Genomic DNA, 13,773 nt, shown 5'->3' with positions numbered 1-13,773 from the left:
GATGGTGGGGAGGGACCCTCACCAATGTCACAGTCCCAAGGGCCCAGACAGGCTGTTTACCATCTTTCTGCAATGGCGTGTGATAAAAAGCTCAGACACGGAAGCTGCCCCAGCCCCACCCAAGCCCTGGCCTTCTGGGAGGCTGGGGGCCTGTGCCCCACCCAGACAAGCCGACAAGGAGTCCGGGCACTGCCCCCTCTGCTACATGACCCAGTTCTCACCTCCTCGGCAGGCAGGCTGATGTGACCACTCAGGTAGCCCTGGCCCCACCCACTCTGGGTCTCCCAGCCTTGCAGCTAATGTGGCAGGTGGAAGGACTGGACCAAACTACCACTCCCAACCATCCCACCAAGGAACGGGCCAAGCAACACACCTCCCAGTGTCTGCTCAGACTGTCCTGGGCAAGGGCAGCGTTTCCTTCAAGTCTCCTACTTCCTTCATCTTCGTTTTGCATTCTTCATAATGCACCCACTTGTTCTCAGATTAGAATAGTGTTTTCATCTGGATCATCGAGTAAAACCAAGAAGAAGGTGCAAAGGCAAGAACCACATGGCACAGGGGCCCACGCCAGCCATGCAAAGTTCCGATCCTACCCATGCGGTGACAGGGCTACTCCAGCCTCCTTTCTTCCCCACCCACTCCCAGCCCCAGCTCAGGGATCTTCGGCACTATTCACCCCCACTTCGACCCAGCCCCCACAACACAAAGGGCTGATGCATGCTGGGACTGGGCAAATGGATTCCAGAAAGGGTACAGGAGAGAGGGCTCTAGGCTCAGCACTCCCCACCCTGCTTGGGGCCAACAGCCTCTCTCAATCCAATCCCTAACTCTGGAGACTGAGGAGAGAAGGGGCCGAACCCACCCAGAGGCTGAGAATCTGACACCAGAGTGAAGGAGGGACCCAGTGGCTTCCTCTCTGCATCCCTTCCTCCTCACCCTCCGCTCACGCGCGCGCGCGCTCTCTCTCTCTCTCTCTCTCACACACACACACACACACACACACACACACGCACACGCACACATGCACATGTACACACACACAAACACAGAGCAAAGAAGGAGGCTCCGAGAGAGGAGCAGGCACATAATTATGGGTAAAATGCTTGTAATGTTTTTCTCTACGCGGGAGCTTTCGGTTGCTTTACCAGCTTAGCGAAGCACTTGGCTCCAATTGAATTGCAAATCAGCAGCTCCTGCCCCAGGAAGAGAGGAAGGGAGTTGGCAGGGAGGGGGCAGGGAGGGATTCCAGAAGGAAAGGGAGAAAGGTGTGCAAGGAGGAAGGGCAGAGGGAGGAAATGAGTGAGGGAAGCTTGGTTCAGGGCCAAGGGCACCAGAAACAGGGACCGCCTGCTCGCTCCAAGCCTTTTCCCATCTTCATCTCCATTCTCTGCAGCTCAGCGGCCCCACGCCAAATCAGCACACATTTCCTAACCACGATCTCGGGGTGGAGCGGGAGGGCCACTCGGGGCTCGCGCAGTGACCCAGAAGAAAAACACATCTTTCTTGGGAACTGCAATTATTTGAAAACAATGTCAAAACAACAGCCTTCCTTTCCTCTCTGGAAACATCCCTACTTCCATCTGTCTACCTTTCTATCTGTCTGTCTCTTTCTATATCGGTCTGCACATCTCCTCCTCCCTTCCGTTGCTCACAGGCACTTCCTCTTCCCTTCTTAGTTCAGAATTCCCCGCTGAGGGGAATTGATCAAGGAGCTGCCAGCGGCCGGTGCTGTTTCAGCACCACGGTCAGCACCACCGCGCTGGGTCCCGCCCCCGACACCTTCACTCTGCTGGGCCTGTTCTCTGCATGGGACAGGCCCCAAGTTTTCAGCTACTACTCCAAGGAAAAAACTCTTCCCTCTGGGAGTCAGGAAGGGAAGAGGAGAAAGGAGCTGGCCAGGCCTGGCACCGTGTTTGTGGAAGAAACCTCTGGAGCGAAGCGGCAGCCACTAACCTTGAACAGACGAAGGATGTTGGCCACCATGATGGAGACTGAGCTCCCCGAAGCACCAATGACACCCACCACACGTTCGGGTTTGGTGATGATGGGAGGGCCGCCGCTGCCACAGCGGACCTCCGTACCATCCTTCTCGATGAGCGCCTGCACGAAGGTCAGCGACTGCTCCAGGGCGTGGGTGTCCCTCGAGCAGGTGTCCAGAATGCGGGCGCCCAGCGTGATGTTGGGCAGCAGGTCCGGGTCGTTGTTGATGCGGTCCAGGGCAAAGAGCATGGCCTCCAGCCGGTGGATGCCCTTCTCCTTCTTCAGTTCCCCACAGGCCTTGCCCTCCGAGCCCCGGCCATGCACCGGAAACAGGCCCCCCAGGGTGATGTCCCCATCTATGCGGATGGAATTCATGTGAGGGTGGCCCTTGGGCTTCCCCAGAGAGGAAGGCACCCAGGGGCCATAAAGGCTGAGGAGCAGGCAAAAGGGCAGCCGGGCCCACCACCAACCCCAGCCTCTCTTCCCAGGCATCTTGGAAATCTCTAGAGATCCATAGACGGCAGCCCCACTCCTAGCCCTGGCAGGCCCCGGGCCCCCCAGCCTGGGTGAGCATGAGCAGAGCAGCCCCCACAAGTCTCTCCGGGGTGGCTTCAGCAGCGGGGTGGCCGAGGGCTGCCACCGGGGTAAGCCATGCCGGCGCTCCTTGCCGTCCAGGCAACGCTCACTTGCCCCCACAGGCCATGCCCACAGACGGGGCCACGGGGCAGCAGCGCTCGGGTCTCGGTCCGCACGTCCTGCAGGCCTGTTCTTGCTGGATGACTGAACAGAGGAGCGTGCTCCTAGCTTGGCATATCTTGGCATCAAAGAGAAAACAGCTCCAATGCTCTCCTCCTACCAACCTTAGAAGGGAGAGAGAAAGAGAGAATCAAATAGAAGCCCAGAGAAGACATCAGCTGTTCTGATCTCTCGTCAGGAGCCTGCGAGGAGACGCGGGAGGTTATCGCCAAAGACTCCACAAATCTCATCCGGTTTCCTCCTGGCTGCTGCTCAACTTGAGTCAAATGGGAGAGCTTAAGGCAGAAACTGGGTCATGTTTGAACATTTCTCGAGGCCTGTACCCACTGCCATCAGGAGCCTGGGCATCAGTGAGCACGCGCCCCAGGGGCAGCCTGGGCTGGCCTGGGAGGAACAAGGGCCTCCCTCAACGCTCTCCCACACGACAGAGAAGCAAGAAACCAGTCCCACTGGGCACAACCCCGTTTTAGAGATGAGGAGACTGAGGCCCAGGGCAGGAGAGCATTTTGCCCAAGTCACACAGGTAGTGACCAGCAGAACATCGCCTAGCACCCGGCTTCCCAGCCCCCAGCTCTGGGACCAGACACTCAGGCTCCTGGGACTCGGAGACAAGGAAGGCCAACAGGGCCTCCTGGAGAAGGAATCAGCTGGGAGCTGCTCCTCTGAGGGCTGCGGAGAAACTGGGGGGCTGTTGGGGGTCAGGATTCTCCTCCAGACGCAGGGGTGGACCCTCCTGTTTCCTGTTTCCACCCCAGCTGCCCAGCAACACCAGGCAGAGAGCAAACCCTGGGCCTCCTGAGTGAGCAGCCAGCCTCCCTCTCCTGGTGGCCTCCCTCCCCCTCCCTCTCTCCGCCCATCTTTATCTCTCAATTTCTCCATTGCTCCTTCCCTCTCTCCCACTTCCTTCCTCTGAGAGTGGGGCTCCGGTTACGGCCTGAGCTACTGCACACTATTAGGATCATCGTCATTATTATTATTGTTGTGATTAAATATTTATCTGCAAGGGTAGAGGAGAGAACACCAGCTCTTCCTCATCTCTCTGCTAATTTGGGCTAATTTCCCCTGGGGTTCCTTCCCTCCCCAACCTCCCTGCTCAAAGCCAGCAACCTCCCTCCCCTCAATTTAGGAGGCCACCGGGAGAATGCTGGGAGCTGAGTCAGGGCTGGGCTGGAGCGCCAACCCCAGGCCCCCTTCCTCATGAGGTTGTCAAATGAAGACCAGGAAGCCACCTGCCCGGTGTGTGCCTCAGTTTCCCTAGCCGTTTGGAAGAAGGGCTTGTGTTTGGATTAGGAGGTTTCCCAGGAGAATGTGGTCTCAGAGCCCCTCACCTCCCACCTGTAAGCCCCCCACAGAGGCCCAGGCTGCTCCAGTTCTGGGACAGGGGAGGATAGGAGAGGGTGCAGAACCTGGGAGTCTAGCCTCAGCTCCTGGGCTTCTCTGGCAAGCGCCTCCGGACCCTCCCATCTCACCCCCTCATCAAAATGCTCCCTCCCATTAGCTCCTCAGAGGCCAAGGACACACTGTGGATCCACCTTAGCCCCATTCTGCAGGTGAACCCGGAGCCAGTGGCATCCCAAAGGCACACAGCGAGTCAGGGTGGGTCCGGGACTCAAAGCCAGCACCAGTCACACAGAGGCCTGGGGGAGCCCGCAGGAACACTCCCTGATACCACCCTCACCCCTGAAGCCAGGACCCTGTGACCTAGGGCTGGCGTCTGTGCTTTAGGGAGGCGTAAGAGCTGCTAAAATACAGGAGAGGGGGTGGCTACAGCTGAATGGAGCTGTCATCATCCCTCACACCTCCGTGTGAGCTCATCAGAGCTCTTTCCCAGGTGGCTGTGGGGACCAAGAGGATGTGGGGACCTAGTTACTGACGCCAATACTAGGCAATTCAGATAGAGAAACTGGAGAAGGCTTAGACAGATGCCACAGTCCTGCCACTGCCTGCTGGGGGCCAGGCATGTCCCCTGGAGAGTCCTCAGTTTCCAAATCTGTAAAATGGGTGGGTTGGAGGCAAATCCAGTCAGGGGACACACTGTCCCTGCAGGGGCATTTCCAATTGTCACCATGATGGGAGGGAGTCACCTACTAGCCTGCATCCAGACAGCGGTCAGAGATGCCCTGGGCACAGCCGCACAAGGAAACACGGTCTTGTCCAAATGCCAATAGTGCCCCGAGGAGAAATAACAGCAAATGACAACTTACTGCTCTGTCCAGGCACGATCCTAAGTGCCTGCTTACATTTCCTCCGGCGATGCTCGCCTCCCTGTGAGCGAGGGGATACTTCTGTCCCTATCACCCAGCGGAGGAGGCTGAGGCACCGAACCTCAGCTGGTGACACCGAGCCCGGGGACACAGAGCCTGTGCAGGCTGCCCAGGCCCCTGCCACGCCACCACACGGGCCACTCCCAGTTCTGACAGCCTGGGAGCTCAGGCCTGGTTTTCCTGAATTTCCAACACGGATTTGGAGCATCATGGCAGACCGTGTGCACTCAGGCCGGGAGGCCCTCACGCTGCAGCTGGCAGGCCCTGCTGAGGCTCAGGTCCTCCCCGAGGGCTCACGCTGGCTTCTCCTTGCAGCCTGAGCACCTGTGGCTGGGCAGCGTGCACACACAGGCACCCCATGCACACCATATACCACACACACACACAGACACGGAAAGGGCACGTCCACATGGGGAAGGAGACCTCAGTGAGGCGAAAGGCAAATACCTGCAGGATTAGAATCAGGAGCCCAAGCACAGGGTCCTGCCCAAGCTGGGGGGGCTGCCCCCAGCCTCCCTCCCCAGGGACGGGCCCCACCCTTCCCTCAGGCCCACAGGCCTGCCTTTTCTGAGCTTCTCCAAAGAGCTGAGCAAACCGCTGCCTCTTTCAGCCTCTCCTCCTTCCTTTGATCATGTAACAGGAACCAGGGAAAAGGGAAAAGTAAAAATACCCTGTGAGTGAAAGGAGTCGGGAGAGCAGGGGGCGGCTGCCTCCATCAGCAGGGGGAGGGGCGCCGGGTGGGGAGGCTGGAGCCCTCAGACCACCACCCTCCAAGTCGGAAACAGCCAGGAAAGCTCACACCTGGGACAGCTAGGGGACCCCTCTCCCGGGAGCCCGGGCGGCTGTGTCTGCAGCTCCACCCAGGCGGTCTCTTCTCCCTGACCTTCCCTCTCCCTCCCGCACTCTCTCCCAACCCCGTCTCCACCTCCCTCTCTAGCCCTTGCTCCAGGGGAGGGCAGACTAGGCAGGAAGGGATGCTGAGAGGGAAGAGCACACAACCGTCTCCACACGGCAACAGCTCCAGGGCATTTCCCAGAACATTCTCTCCTGTGAAAGGGGAATGAGGGGAGCTGGGGGGGTGGGTGAAGCCCACTCGCCCTCCCCGGCCACCACCGGCCACCTCCACCACCGAGGGCCACAGAGAAGGCTCGGGACCTGCCTCGGGCCCTTCCCAGTCCTGACAAGCAGGCGCCCACGCTTCCCCCAGGTCTAACCTAATCCTCCCCGGCAACCAGGGCCTGAGCCAGGAAGAACCACAACCACAAAACAACCAGATCCAAACATCGCTGCTGTGACTGACTAAACTCCGATCCGGTTCTCACTGAGCTGCGTTTTATTCTCCCAAACCTAAGGGAACGGAATTTTCCCAAACTCCAAAACAAAGGGCAGCAGCAGAGGGCCTGACCCTGCACGGGGATGGGGCGGGGGCTGGGGCTGGGGGGACCGGCAGGCTCCCTCCTGCTTGCAGCCTCTGAGGGGCTCTCAGGCCCCTGGCTCCCCAGAAGGCCAGCCCCTCAGGGCTCAGTGAGGACAGCCAGGCCCAGGGAGGACTCCAGGGCCGCCCCAGGCCCGTCCTCTGCCTTCCTTGGGCCAAGACCCCTGACCTGCTGGGACCTCATGGTCCCGGTGTCTCCATGTTCCCTTCAGCACTCATTTCAGTCCTGTCCCCTCTGCTTCTGGGGGTCCCAGCCCAGCCCAGGTGCTCGGCAGAGCTGGGGAATGTGAGTCTCTTTGGGTCTGTCTAGATGCCTCCACCTCCCAAGGGGAAGGTGAGGGAGAACCTGAGGTCTCTCCCTCCTTCCTATATGCCCCCCACTCACGGCAGCCACCCCTGGGGCCCGCGCTGGCTGCACAGTGTGAACTCAGGGAGCAGTCACGGGAGCCATGCTCCGCCCCAGCTGCCAGTGACTGTCTGGTTTCCACCTGCATGACTCCCGTCCTCGAGGAAAGGGGTTGACCAATTAGCTCCCACAAACCCTAGCAAACCCTCTCCCCACTCGGACTCAACTTGAGGGGAATCCTGTCCTACTCCTCTTGATATTGCTACATCCCCGCCTGCAGTGCCTGCAACCCCTGCCCGGTTCACGGAAATAAATGAATGATGTGATGTGAGTGAATGGTTCCTGGGCTCTGCCCACCCTTCTCTCCCAGGAAATCTATTTCTCTATTAATAGAAAGAGCATCCCTGCTCCCAGTCCCTCACCCAGCCTGAGCCCTGTTCTAAGGGCAAGGAGGAGTGCACCCTGGGGTGGGGTCCGGGCCACAGGCCCCCTTCCCTGCACTTCCTGGAGCTGCTCCAGCTCGCCACCCTGGGTCCTGAACCCTCCGAGTTCAGAAACACCACGCCTCCCCGTTCCACCAGAACAAAAGAGGGCCTGATTCAGAAGCGACTGGTTCTGTGCTGGGCATGTGCTGGGCACTGCGAAATCTGTGTGAAAGGAAAGGAGAGAGAGGAGAAGGGAGGGAGGGAGAAAGCAATTCTTTAGCTTAATGCCAATGGACACGAGGGAAAACTCTGAGTCAACTGCCTGTGCTTCCCCCACCCTGGTTCCCTCCAGCTTCCTCCCTGTGACACTCAGCCCCTTGAAGAGATCCTTCCTCCTCCAGGAAGCCTGCCCTGATTATTCCAGTTCCCATTGTCTCCTTCTTCCACACCTAGTGCCATACAGCAACTTTCTGTTGTTATTTGTCACTGAAGAGCCTGGGAGCACATTAGGGCCTGTCTGAATAGGACCGCCCTTACCTCTGTCCCCAAGCCTCGCCCAAGGCTCAAAACACAGGAAATTCTCCATAAATAATAAGACAAAGCCAGGTGCCTGCCCAGAGCCAGCATGGCAGCCACCCCACCCAGGCCGAGCCACGAGCAGGGGGTCTGCAGCAGCATCGGGTCCACAGAGAGGAGTCCCACCTTCCACTGAGTTCTTACAACCCTCCATGTGGTCGGGCATTGAACACAGCCCTTCCTGCCACCCCATGACTCAGTGTGCCACTCACATGCACGCTGAGCACCTGCTGTGCGCCAGCTCTGCTCTGGGCACTGGGCACTGCTGAGAGTGACACGGACATAAACACCCGCCCAGGAGGCGGGGGCGGCACAGGAGGGACAATAAACACACCTACACACAGATGTGCGGCACTTCGGGGAGACAAGGGGCTGTGGAGGAAAAAGGCTGGTAAGGGGGCAGGCAATGACCCAGAGGGGCATCCTCAGGGGGCAAGGGGCAAGGAAGGCTTCTCTAGGGAGGGGGCACTGAGTAAAGGTTAAAAACAGGAAAAGGGCCCGACGGGTGGCTCATTGGTTGGCGCGCGGTTCTGTACAGCAAACAGGCTGGGGGTTTGATTCCCGGTCAGGAAACATACCCAGGTTGCAGGTTCAATCCCAGTTGGGGTGCAAACGGGAGGCAACTGATAGATGTTTCTCTCTCACACCAATGTCTCTCTCTCTCTCTCTCTCTCTCTCTTTCTCCCTTTCTCTCTAAAATCAATAAAAACTTACCTGGGTGAGGATTTTTTTAAAAGCAAAACAATAAAAGCTGGGGAGGGAGTCAATTGGGGGGAAAGGAGACATATGTAAAACTTTAGACAATAAAATATATACGTACCACTAAAAGCATGAGCATGTATCTGGGAGAAAAGCATCCTAAGTAGCAGCAGCGAGAGCAGCAAGTGCAAAGGCCCTGAGGCAAGGGGCAGAGCAGGAGAGGAGGTCAGAGAGGGCACCGAGCACAAGCTCCATGGTGGACAGAGAAGCGAGGGCCCACTGGAGGGCTCAGAGCACAGCGACAGGCAGGGATTCCTGACAAGAAACACCTGAGGCTTACGGAGCAGCAGCCTGCTAAGGCCACAGCAGTTCACAGCAGTTGTCGGATAAAGCAAGCACCGCTCCTCCGCCCTTGATTCTACCAGTGCAGCCCAGAAATGCCCAGCCCTGACCTTCTCCCTCACCCAGAGCAGGGGCCAGCCACCAAGCTCAAATTCGCCCAGATCTTCTCCTACCACCAGCCCCTCCTCTCGTGTAACCCCAGGCCTCTCCTTCCCCCAGCTTGCCCCCCAACACGTGCCGCCACCATCCTGTTTTCCCACACAAGACCCAAGTGGGCAGTATCTTTGTTTGCAGCTGCTGCTGTTGTGGGCTTCCCTGCTAATGCTTTCTTCCTCTTCTCCTCCTTCCTGCCACCCCTCCTTCATCAGAGCTTCCCCACCCCAGCACTGCCTGGACAGCTGGGGCCCACAGGCTTAGCAAGTCAACACCCAAACTCTACCGTCTCCCACAGCCGTGAACACAGAACCAGGGTCGTGGGTGGGACTTCCATCCCAGGCCACACTGAGGCAAGGTACGGAGAAGGGACAGGGACACCTAAGAAGCCATCACTTACCAGAAACTTCAAAATCAGGCCAAGGCCCAAACGCTTACTTCAATATTCAGATCTAAAAACCACCCTGTAGCAATGACAGTGTTTTTACTGGAAGTCGTGGGCCCCGACCAGCAAACAGGTCCAGGGGTGGTACCTGTCCTGAGGAACGGAGGGGGACCTGGAAGGGCAAGGGCGAGGGACAGGGCAGGACACACAGCTCCTGGGCCTGGTGCAGGTGGCCGAGCCGGGAGGAGCAGCTGGCGGAGCTCCCCGGGGACTCGGGGTCCTCACAGCGACAGGCGGCCAATGCTTTCTCCAGAGCTGGCTCGTCAGCGCGCTCGGCCCAGAACGGCCTGGGCTGTCATCGGGGCTACTTCCCAATGACTGCCGATAATCTCTCCTTAATTGAATGGGGTCCGGATAATGTCATTATGCCCCGCGTCCTCGATTTATTTAATATACGTGTGTGCACATATTTAAGCCTCACTGCTGCCGCGAGATTGCTAAACGGTGAGATTAATAATAAAACATTTTGACAGGCGTCCTCGGCTTTAATTGAAGGGGTGATCTTTACTATCCCTGTGGTGCTCGTTTTTCCAAGAAGCCGAGAGAGACACGGACAAGCTGGAAGAGGCGCTCTCGGGCAGGGGGCTGGGCGCGGGGTGGGCAGGGCTGCAGGGCAGGCCTTATCTTCCCTAAGCAAGTTCTGTTACCCATCTCCCTTTTTGTTTTCATATATGTTTACTGATTTCAGAGAGGAAAGGAGAGGGAGAGAGAGACAGAAACATCAATGAGAGAGAATCATTGATTGGCTGCCTTCCACACGCCCCCCCACTGGGGATCGAGCCCGAAACCAGGACATGTGCCCTGACAGGGAATCCAACCGTGACCTCCTGGTTCATAGGTCGATGCTCAACCACTGAGCCAGGCCGGCCAGGCTCTATCTCCCTTTTAGGGGCAACCTCAGGCAGTGAAACAGAAGTGGGGGGAACTGAGCCAGGAGCCCCAGAGTTTGAGTGGGGATGGAGCCTAGAAAGAGAGCTATAAGCCTGGGCTGGGTGGGCTGGGAGGCCAGAGACTCAGCAGAGAGAGAACTCAGTGGAGAGAGAACCAGGGCTGCCAGGAGAGGGAAAAGGCAGCCTGCATTCTGTAAGGGCCAAAGGCAGTGAAAGCTCTAAATTAATTTTTGATGGTCCCCTGCTAGCGAGGGCAGAGTTAACATGAAAACAAGCCGTCCCTGCTCTTTGCAGGAGCTGGCACCAGGCTGGGTGGGAGCAACAGGAAGCTGGTGTCCTCTGCTCCAGGCCCGCTGGCCACCTGGGGAGGCCCTCGGGTTGGCCTGGTCAACCAGCAGCTCCTCTGCCAGCCAGTGAGCAGGGCAAAGCCCAGATGCCAGCTCCCCCACACCTTCTCCGGGCAGCAAAGGCTGCTACCATTCTGCAAAATGAGATAACCTTCCAGCCAACAGGCCCAGCTGCCCAGGCTGCCACCGGGCCTGCCCGCTGGAGAGCTGGGTTCTAGGCCGAGCAGAGGAGGACAGCAGGGTGGGCAGATGTCTTGGGGTGGGCGGTAATTAGGGACTGCCAGCTCCACACTTGTCTAGGGGAGAGGATGTGTCTGTTGGCTGTAATTATAACCCACATAAGCCCGTGGGTCTTGGTCCCATCTTTTCCTGCCAGCTGTCCCCATGTTGTGGGGCGGTTCTGATGTGGCCACGCATCCTAGAGTCTGAGCTGGGGACCTCCCAGGAAGGGGGTGGGGGCTGCAGAGCCCTTTGCCCTGGGTCCACCCTCTGACCCTTAGGGCTAGCACAGTGCTCACTCACGCACCCGCTCCTCACTCACTCACAGGCGGCCTCACCTACCTCTGGCTGCCTGCCTGCCGCTGTGCAAGGCCTCCCTCCAGGAGACGTCACACCTCCAACAGATATGAAGCCTGAAGCCACCCAGAGGAAGGGAGTGGGGAGAGGAGGAGCCCATGCTAGGCCACTGAGGCCAAAAAAGCAGCTCGACTCCTGCCACACTCCCACCTCCACTGCCTCCCCCGCCTCCCCTTCTGCATGACACGCTGCATGCCCCCTACGTCCCATACATCTCTCCTGAAAACCCGCCACCACCATCAGCAGAGCGTTCCTTTGGGTTAGGCATTGCCATCTTCCTCTCTGGGTCTCTCTTAAATGCAAAGGTCCGTGGCAGGAGTGGCCCTGAGGTGGCTAAGATCTCAGGACGGGTAACTGTTTTCGGTCTTCATCTCTGCGGGGTGTGCCGGTGTTGACAGGTGGGGGAACGTTGATGGCTAAAAGGACAAAAGCTGGGGGGGGGGGGGGGGCGGTGTGAAGAGAGTGGTCACCTAATTCACAAGTGGGCAGGCATGTTGTCCAGGGCTAAGCAGAGGCTCAGAGGCGCCATCCTCAAAGGCCCCCAGCCCAGCCCAAGGGCAGAAGTCTGCCTAAGGCCCTCTAGAAAATGGGGATGGGAGGTGGGGGGGGGGGGGGGGGCTCTGACCCACTCTCCACAGTCCCCAGGACCTGCCTGGTGGGTGACCACACCCAGGAGCCTGCAGAGCCCTCGGTGGGGACTGTCTGCCACCTCAGGGAAAGCACCTGAGATCCTCACCTCTCCATGGAGTTCTCCCACCACGGAGGCCCTGAGCCACTAAGAGCTGAGACTGCGTACACCGAGCCTGGGGCAGCCCAGCAGCCCGTGTGGATCCAGGGGGCGCGGGGCGGCCCCGGCACAGCATCGGGAGGGGGAGATGGGAATTAGAACAGTCTTCACTTCCACAGTGAGGGCCCCGGGGCTGCGAGGCTGCGGGAACCGGATGTGCATGGGGAGACTCAGAGCGCTCCGGCTGCCTGCCTGAGCCCCATTCTCACCCTAGAAGGTAGCAGGGAGGGGCTATGATGGCGCGCGCGCACAGGCCTCCCCCATCACGGAGGCCTTTTTGCCGGACTACAAGAGGGGTCGATGGACTCACCGCTCCATCAGACACGTGGCTCCGGGCACCCCACTAGGCAAACCCAGCTCAATCCTGCAAAGCAGCTTTCTCCCGCACGAGGGGCAGAGATGCTGACGGGAGAGGGGAAAGCAGCAAGAGCCGCCTCCAAAAGGGACCGAAAGTCTAAAGGCGGGGGTGTCACTCGTGGCCTGGGAGCAGGGGGCGCTCGTACTTAACGTTCGGGCCTCAGGACTCCCTGCCGCCGCCACTGCCTCGCGTTTCAGCACAAACAGCCTCAGACCGCCCCGGTGCGGGGGCGCCGCGCAGGCGGGTCCTCCACCTCCCACTCCGCCCGTGCGTCCACGGAGGGGCGCTCCCAGCTCCGAGCGCCGGGGAAGCCCGACCCCAGAGGGGACCCCAGCAGCACACACACACACACAGCTCATCTGGGTCCCGGAGAGGTCAGTCCAGATTGTCCGAGGAGCACCTGACCCCGCATCCCGGGGTGGGGAGACCCCAGACCCTGAGCGCCCTCCCAGCCCGGCCGCGGCCAAGAGCGAGCGGGCGCCGGGCTCTGGCCGGGGTCTCAGGCGGTGCTGGCGGCCACGGGAGCGGGACGCGGTGCGGGAGCAGCAGCCGAAGCGCTCGAGGTTGGCGCTGCCCTCCCGCCGGGAGGCGGCAAGGAAGGGGTGCAGATAATGCCCCGCTCCCCGCGGCCCTGCCTCCCCGCAAACGGGCGCGTTAATGCCGCCGCCCCCACCGGAGAGCTGGCACGACCCCCGCCCGGTAGAACCTGACATAACCCCGGACACCGGGACACTTCCCCCCAGGCCCGCAGAGACGCCGCTGCCCGACCCTCCCCTGGGGGCACTCGGAAAGCCGGGCCAGCCCCGAGGGGAGACCCTCCAGCCCCGAAAACTCCAGGCGGCCGGCCTTCCTCCGGGAGCCGGGAGCGCGGGAGCTCGTCAGAGGCCACCTCCCCCAGCCCAGGGTCCCCGCCGCAGCCCGTGCCCAGAGGCCGGCGGGTACCGTCCCCTCCGCCGGGTCCCCGCGGGCCACAACTCACCGCGCACCGGCGAGGTCTGCACCGCGCGGAGGGGTCGGGGGCGCGCCCGCCCGCCCCGGGGGCGCGGAGAGGCGGCAGCCGGCGGCCGGTTCTCGCGGTGCCCAGAACCAGGGCCGCGGCGGGCGGCGCTGACGCTGCGGACCGAGCCGGGCGCGGAGCCGCCGGGAGTCCCGGACGACGCGGGGAGGAGCTGGCGGCCGGGCTGCAGCGGCTGCTCCGCGAGAGCGAGCGAGCGAGTTGGAGCGCGCCGGGCAGCCCTGCTCCGGCCGCCGCGGAGCGCGGGGTCCGAGCCGGAGGGAACGGGCGAGGCGGCTCCGGGAAGCGCGGTCCGACCGGGGGCTCCGGGCTGGGGAGCGAGTGGAGCGGGAGCCGACCACTGGCGCAGCCGACCGAGGTGCGGGCGCAGCGGCAGCGG

General features: G+C 60.5%; 1 protein-coding gene across 3 annotated transcripts in view; it reads right to left on the bottom strand.

Moving 5' to 3' along the window:
* The window catches only part of GRM4 (glutamate metabotropic receptor 4), a 107,701-nt gene extending 94,255 nt beyond the window's left edge, over positions 1 to 13,446 (bottom strand). For 2 of the 3 annotated variants that reach the window (XM_070418739.1, XM_070418742.1), the window contains exons 1-2: positions 13,359 to 13,446; positions 1,954 to 2,840 (exon numbers count right to left, since the gene is read on the bottom strand). In XM_070418739.1, the coding sequence (XP_070274840.1) occupies positions 1,954 to 2,802 (849 nt within the window). In that variant the 5' untranslated portion in view covers positions 2,803 to 2,840; positions 13,359 to 13,446. Of the gene's footprint in view, positions 1 to 1,953; positions 2,841 to 12,331; positions 12,408 to 13,358 lie in introns of those variants that run through there. The other variant, XM_070418741.1, reaches the window with a different exon arrangement.
* Between the last annotated feature and the right edge of the window lie 327 nt (positions 13,447 to 13,773).

Source organism: Myotis yumanensis, unplaced genomic scaffold (genome assembly GCF_028538775.1).
Source record: "Myotis yumanensis isolate MYYU_CA2020_CCGP unplaced genomic scaffold, mMyoYum1.0.hap1 SCAF_6, whole genome shotgun sequence".
Classification (NCBI taxonomy): domain Eukaryota; kingdom Metazoa; phylum Chordata; class Mammalia; order Chiroptera; family Vespertilionidae; genus Myotis; species Myotis yumanensis.
The sequence above is the reverse complement of the archived record's forward strand: the minus strand, read 5'-3'. Positions and strand labels throughout refer to the sequence as shown.